Raw genomic sequence first — 7,917 nt, 5'->3', positions numbered from 1 at the left:
TCAGAATATTTTGTTCCTCAACCATAATAAATGAGAAAAAATGAAAAAGGTGTTGCGTATTTAAATTATAGGCTACATTCTGTCTACCTAGAAAATGTATAACTGCTCAATATTGTGTATAAATGATACAAGGTAATGATACAATGTACACAGTGCAATTGTCAATGGTATATAATAATTTTAAATAGTGTATATAGTTCTGTATTGTATTACATTGTAGTGATGCCTTTCACTTGGGACACTGGGTTATGCGGCTCTACAGTACCTTGCACTGAGCATGAAGCACTTAATGCGACACAGCATCGGTGAGTGAACCTTACTTTATTATTAAAACTTTCATTTTAATACTTTTCAGACGTAATTTCAGAGAATACTAGAGCTGTCTTTGTTTTAAAATGTGCTGTATAAATGTAGGACGAGCATGTGTATTAAGTTAGTTTTATATTTCACAGTACTAAGTTAGTCCACCTGAACAGGATCATGTGTACTAACTTTACTCCCAGCAAGTGGACTAAACCTGCTTAATCCACTAGTTAGATACATCAAGTCTAGTACACTGCAATCAACCCTATAAGTCCTCAACTATAAACTGGACGGCTAGGCCAAAACACATATATACTTTTCAAGAGCCAGGTGATTCCACTTCTGGCTCTACTCCAACCCTATGGAATTTTGGGAATGTAGTCCTGCAGCAAACCACTGGGCTACATCTTTCCTCCCCTACTCTGCCACACTAGCTATTTAAGATGTAGACTGCAGGGGCTCCTGAGTGGCGCATCTGGTAATGGCATTCCGCCTGGATTGCACTCTATAGCCTAGACATCACCAGTTCAAGCCCAGGCTATTCCACTGCCTGACTATGGATGGGAGCTCCCAGGGGGTGGTGCACAATTGGACAAGTGCCACCTCTAGGGTGGGAGGGCTTTGGTCTGCCAGGGTGTCCTTGGCTCACCACACACCAGTGACCCCTGTAGTCTGTAAATTAAAGATGTAGGTGTGTTTTTTTCCACCCGAGAAAATTCAAATCAGTGTGTTACCATTAAAATAATCTTTAAACAAAGTAAAACTAATTAATTAAAACAAACAAACAACTAATGTATATACAAGTGAGCATCAGTAATATAGTTAAATACAAAAGTGAATTATCTATTGAGATGATAATGCACCAATACAGCGTCCCAGAATTGGGCACACATGGTTTGAGGAGCATGACAGAGACTTCAAGCATCTTCAAAGCTGCATGTAATGATGAACTTAAATGACGCATATGTCATCGCAGTCCTCGGTCTACTTCTGCACTGATTGTGTGAAATATTGAAAATGTTCCTTGTCATTAAATCTGACCAAAAACACTGCACATGTATAAAAATCATCCTGCTAAAATTAAACAGATCAACCATATAATGCAATATCTAGCAAAAGGGGGAAGTTTGTCTCTATTTTTAAAGAAGCAGGAACTACTAGCGACATGAATAAAAAAAGAGGAGAGGTGGAGTTATACCTGTGCAATTCAAAATGCTACAGACAACTCTAAATAAACTTTAGACAACATGAACAAATGAGAATTATCAAGGTCATTTCTCTTAAGAGGGTGCACAGGTAATTTCTTCCTCCTATTAAAGATTTGTACTGGAAAATCAGAGCTGCACAGCCTGTTGTCATTTTCATACTTGCATGATTACAGAAATTCCACCTTGCTCAGGTTTGCTGAGAGACCGTAAAAAATAAATATTTATGAATGCAGAAACAGTAATAAGTGACAATTAAGAACACATAATTGGATAATTCAGAAGGTATACAGAATTAATTTAACGCAATTTATTTGGTGGATCGCAATAAAATGAACTAGAGTACAACCAAGTAAACATTGTTGATTAATTAGAGTAATATTAGAAGCATTAGGCATAACAGAACCTAAAAAGTACTTCTTGCATATCAGTGGCATGTATCTTGTGCAAACTGTGACATGTGCCCTTAGTTATGACATATTTTCAGTCATGCATTTGAAAGGTTAATTTTGATCAGAAAGGTTTTTTGTCTTCATGGTAGTTGTTGTGTTTTAAATATTTATATTTTCAACCTGTTTCAAATGACTGAAACACAATGTAATGTGTTCTGTCTATATAGGCTACATGGACAAGTTTAAGGAGTGTTGGGGAGTGATGCATTACTTGTAATACATAACTGTAATTTGATTACACTTTTCAGTAACTTCTAACTGTAATTGTTTCTTTTTCTGACAGTAAACAAAATGTGGTGACGCATTACTTTCAAGGGTTCTGGAACTAGGGATGCTTTGCTTTGCATGGCTTCCATTATATACAGGTGTTACTGTTACTGTTTTGTTCAATGGCATTCAGCACCTCCACTTTCAAAATTGTTCCAGTACCACTGGTTACTTTTAGCTAGAACCCAAAGTTGACCAAAAAGGTTGCAGAGGAAACTGTCCTTTGTTTAACTGTACATTTCCCAGCAGCTGTCATGCATGTAGCAACAACTAATTTGTGTTGCTATTATTATTATTATTATTATTATTATTATTTATTATTATTATTATTATTATTGGTTTAAATTATTCCACCATCATTGTCATGTACTTTATTGTATGCATGATAAAAGTAAAATAACCACTAAACTTTAAAATTACTATTTTGTGACGTTATGTTATAGCAATCACTACATGCATTTACACATTAGTGAAGTTTAGAACAATAAGGAATAACGCAGCACACTCAATACAGTGCTATGTTCTGTAGACTTGATTCAGTATCTGTGTTTTACTTGGTTTATTACACTAAGTTCCAGTGTTACTGTCTTAGTTTTGTTACCCTTCAGTATTGACATAAGCACCGAACAACACTCTTCTGAGATCACCCAAACTTGGCATCTATGCAAAGAACACTGATTTGAACAACAAAAATGAAGGCATACTGTATTTCAGCTATTTCACATAAAAGTCTGCCGTTGCTGTGGAAAATCACATAGAAACCCACAGTCAATCAATGAGCGTGCTTACCCGTATGTCTTTGAAAATAAGTCCGCCCACAGCTGTGTTTTAAAATTAGACGTCACGAATACGCTAGAGTGAGTCAGAGTGAAAGTGATCAGCAGTACTTCGAACCTTGGCTTACTTACTGGTGGGAGGTATTTGGCCATCATTGTCGTTCCTGTTTGAAAATAAGCGACATCGGAAACGCAGAGGTAAGTGGACGACTATTTGACGAATACAAATGTTAGATTTCAGTAAGGGTTGTTCGGCAAAAATGATAATTTATTACTTTTATTGGTCAATCAGTGCGTTGCATATGTATTTATATTTTGGTGTAGTGCAGTGTATACGGCTGTCTGTGATTTTACTAGCACGATGCAATCAATAAATAATAAGCCAAAGAGACACAGCAGTGAAAAAGCCATTTTGTTGGAAACAGATTCAACTGACCCTACCACCCCTCACCACACAATGTAAAATGGCAGTCCACAGTATAAGTGGACGGCTGCTTTTAGCATTCTGTGTAAGTAGTTATTAACAGTTTAAAAGAAGAAAAAAAAAAGCTTCGTTTTAGTACAGACTGTAATTAGTTGTTTGTAACAAACCCCGATTTTGACACACCCAGTTCTGGCTTTAGTAGTTTTAAGAGTGAACAGTCGAAGAAAATAAAACGGAACCAAGTATTGAAATACAGCGTAGCTTAATTTTCGAATGTAACATTTGAAATGTTTGTTGTTTTTTCTTTCTTTTGGTAAAATGTTACAGAAATGGTAACTTAGTTATAAAGCGTTACGCCCTCTTGTGGGCTGTCTACAGAAATTCGATTTCCTCGCTAGATATGCGGAAGTACTCAAACAGTTATTGGTTAACCCTTAAACCAGGATACATTTTGCATTCAATATGGTGCCCCTTAGCCCGTGAATTTGAACAAAATAATACTGTAATGTTCTTCTGTTACTAGTAATATCACAGTACCGCCTTTCCTCTGGGATATTGTGTTTATTTTTTTGTACTCTTTTGTTTTATACTTTAATTTTGAGAGACTGATACTTCAAAACGTTGTTCCAACCCTGTCCTTTTAATTAAGTGAATTGTCTAGAGTCTCGGTCCAACCCAGGTGCTCAAATAATTAGTGAACTGATTGGAATGGACTAAATGGACAAGTTTAAAACGGGCTGCTGTTTCCTGTTGACTCAACTTTTTTTTTTTTTTTTTAATGTATTGCGTTTGAGAAACAAACCGCAACACCAGGGCTGTTGTGATCGAGCCTACTACACCGATGCTGCGTTTACAGCCCACTTTCGGGTGGAGCGGGAAACATTCGAGGTAGCCTAGCTATGTCATGTTTCATTTTGCTAATAGTAATTAAAAAATGGTTATAACTGTCCAGGGGTAGCAAAACTATGAGAATAGCGTTTAACATTCCTGTCTTTAGTAACGTAATAAAAACACTACCGAATGTGACCATAAGTTTTAATATTTATTTACAATAACTTTTATAAATGTGTGCAACCATTACAAAACAAGACTGTTACTTATTGTACGTGTAGAAACGTACGAAAAACGTCACTTTTTTTCTTAAGCAAACACGATTTACATTAACGACTACAAGCATAGACAATAGTACACTTAACACGGATATTTAGGTAAAATGTGACCGCACTTTGCACAGTGCTCGTTCACGTCAGCCATTTTGACACGCCCACAGAGTCAAGGTAACGTTACGATTAAAAAAAAAAAAAAAAAAAAAAGTGGATTATGTTGTGGAATTGTGTGTTTTTTATTTTTTTTAAAACCTCAAAATGCGATCGGGATTACTGTGACCCAGATTTTATTTTGGTAATCCAATCGCACTTGTAATCACGATTAAATGTTGCAGTTGGGTTTTTCAGAATTTAAAAAGAGATCACGATTCCTTTGATCTAAAATACCAAGATAATTGTGATCCTACTGCAGAGGTGGATTGAGCTTTTAAATGACCATAGAACAGCGAGATTCTGTTTGAATTGTCATAGCAAACGCACACTGTCAAAGTCGAATGTTACAGTGTCATATTTATTTAAATTTTGTATCCATGCAAGCAAAAAGGAAAACACTTAGTGGTATATCTTAGAGAAAAAAAGTATCCTTAAAGCTCTTCTGAGATGTTGGACTCCCAACCGATGAGGAAGGAAGACTATGAAGATGTCTAAAAACACATACTTTTTTCAAGTTTTATCTTATTCAATTTAGATTTAGTTATTTAATATAAGTAAAATAACAATTGTTTAAAGAATTGTGTGTGTCACACACACACACATACACACACACTAATATATATATATATATATATATATATATATATATATATATATATATATATATATATATATATATATATATATATATATATACACACACACACACACACACACACACACTAATATATATATACACACACACACACACATATATATATATGTTGAGTATTACTCATTATTACCATGACCTTATTTATCTTGTTAAATTAGGCTATATCATAAATAATGGTCACTGAAAAACTACACTATTAAGAACTAACCCACTTCAAAAAACTGGATTTCGTAATTGTGATTATTTGCCACTGCTGGATTACATTTATCCAGATAACATTTTATGAAAAACTGGATCAAAATGATCCAGATAAAAGTAATCTCGATCGCAAAATACAGGATTACGAAATCCGGATCACCTGTTACACAGATTAAAAATTTTGAAAAACCTGCCCCAGGGGATGGGACTGTGATACTAATGTTGGGACTTTGTTTTTATTTAAAAAATGCGTTGCATTTTTCAATTGTGTGTTTTTCATTTACAGAATGTCATATCCAGGATACCCACCCTCTGGTTTCCCTCCCTCCTACCCTGGATATCCTGTAAGTTTTTTTTTTTTTTTTTTTTTTTTTTAACCCTGTATTTGATGAACCCCTACTTCTTAATAGTGCTGGTTTTTAATGATAACCTTCTTGCAACCACATGGAACTACACACTACCATGTAAGTGTCTCCTGCACCTAACATTTTGTTCAAATCTTTTGTTCCACTGATTGATCGAATAGCTTTATTTGGGTGTGGGTGTACAGAGATACTTATTTAAAAACTTTCTCTAAAAGACCGGTGAGACCGTATTACGAATGATGCAACTTTAACTATTATAAAATACCTTCGGATGGTTGTATTAAACAGTAACTATGTACATAGGTATTGCAGTGCCTAGTTTGCAAAGTGTGTGTAATATATATAATAAAAAATAGTGTGTGTATAAATAAAATGTGTGTATAAATGTACTGTACTTGAGGATGATGGACTTTCATTCTCCTGCTATTTTTTTTTTTTTTTTTTTTTATTGCTTTGGTGCACCAATGTGTTCAGTGTGCAAACTACAGGTGCCCCCCTCCCCCAGTCATTCAGCTTTAGTACACCCGGCTAAAACACTGCTAAAATGTTACGCAGAAATACAAGTTTTGCAGTTAATTTATGAATTAAGTGGTTGCTGTCACAGATATATTTAGCATATAGTTGTAATCCCATCGTGATCGGTGTTCCAGCCCAAGTCATCTTTGCGTTGACAGATCCTTGTTATCCAGGGTTAGTGAGTCAGAAGCTCATGGACTGGAATTCTACTGTCGTTCCACCCTCTGACTCAATGTGACCTTTGGCAAGGCACTCCACCTGTGTGTTCAGTCCCACCAAGACTGGGCAATACACAAGGTTCCACTAGAGAGAAGAGGGTCAATTCCATTGATGTAAATAGTGGTGAAACCCCAGAAATGTTCCTTGTCATTAAGCCCACTAGCCTATTCATCGTCTGTTAATTAAATTGTGTCAATATCTGATGCTGCACAGCTCCTCTGTTTGTGCTATAGCTATATTAACTTGTTCTGCTGACTTAATTGAAAATGTTTTTCAGCTTTTTCTTTTAAATGTCTCTTTGTGTGTTTTTAGTTGTATTTGTGCAAAAAATAATTCTCCTTGACTGGGATTGGGGAGGGGTAAAATAAAAAAAAAAAAAGATCACTTTCTCAAAAAATAATTTACCATTTTGTGCTGCACAAAATTCACATTTTTATAAACAAATTCCTCTCTTACCCCACCCCAGTGAGTCTGCTTTTATTAATCTGGCCTAATGTGTATTGGAGTGTGTGAAAGTTTCCTTGTTAAATGCTAACATGTTGCCTTCTGTTTTTTGTTTTTTTTAAGCCTCAGGGCAGTGGTGATCCTTCTTTTCCCGGTGCAGGCCAGTACCCCTATCCTGGGGGGGCTCCAGGAGGCTACCCCCCCATGGGTGGAGGAGCTTACCCACAAGCCCCAGCAGGGGGGTACCCTGGAGCTGGGGGATACCCCGCACCGCAAATGGCTGGTGGATTCCCTGCGCCAGGGGGCTACCCCCAGGCACCTGCTGCAGGTGGATACCCATCTTACCCTGGAGGTAAAGGCACATGCTTTTAAAGACCTTTGCTGAATAGAACTTTTCTTTCTCTGGGAGGCTGATAATGAGGTAGAAGTGTCAAGATGGTATCCTGGGGCAAAAGCCTGCTTTGTGGTGCCGAAGGTGTATGTATCAAAATATAAAAAATATGTAGACTAGCATTTCAACTAGAAGTCTTTTTCACTGTCTTCAAATTTGAAGGCACTGAAAAAGACTAGTCAATGTTGGTCATTGAATTTAAGTTTCTTTTAGTATTTCTTAATTCCTATGGATTAAATTTGAGGCGAATGTAGTAAGTATTGTCTGTGAAATTATATATATTACACACACATTTGTTGTCAGTGCCTCAGAGTTTCATGCATTTAAATGAGGATTTTTTCCCACTTATCTACACACCATACTCCACACTAAAGGGAAAAAAAGTTTTTGACGGGGAAAAAAAACAACTACATATTAAATATAAAACTGAAAGATCATAATTG

General features: G+C 36.1%; 1 protein-coding gene across 2 annotated transcripts in view; it reads left to right on the top strand.

Moving 5' to 3' along the window:
* The first annotated feature begins 3,079 nt into the window (after positions 1-3,079).
* LOC121325812 (annexin A7-like) overlaps positions 3,080-7,917 on the top strand; it is a 26,500-nt gene continuing 21,662 nt past the window's right edge. The window contains exons 1-3 of one of the 2 annotated variants that reach the window (XM_041268885.1): positions 3,080-3,201; positions 5,826-5,883; positions 7,207-7,435. In XM_041268885.1, the coding sequence (XP_041124819.1) occupies positions 5,827-5,883; positions 7,207-7,435 (286 nt within the window). In that variant the 5' untranslated portion in view covers positions 3,080-3,201; position 5,826. The remainder of the gene's footprint in view (positions 3,202-5,825; positions 5,884-7,206; positions 7,436-7,917) is intronic. The other variant, XM_041268886.1, reaches the window with a different exon arrangement.

This window comes from Polyodon spathula, chromosome 13 (assembly GCF_017654505.1).
Source record: "Polyodon spathula isolate WHYD16114869_AA chromosome 13, ASM1765450v1, whole genome shotgun sequence".
NCBI lineage: Eukaryota > Metazoa > Chordata > Actinopteri > Acipenseriformes > Polyodontidae > Polyodon > Polyodon spathula.
The sequence above is the reverse complement of the archived record's forward strand: the minus strand, read 5'-3'. Positions and strand labels throughout refer to the sequence as shown.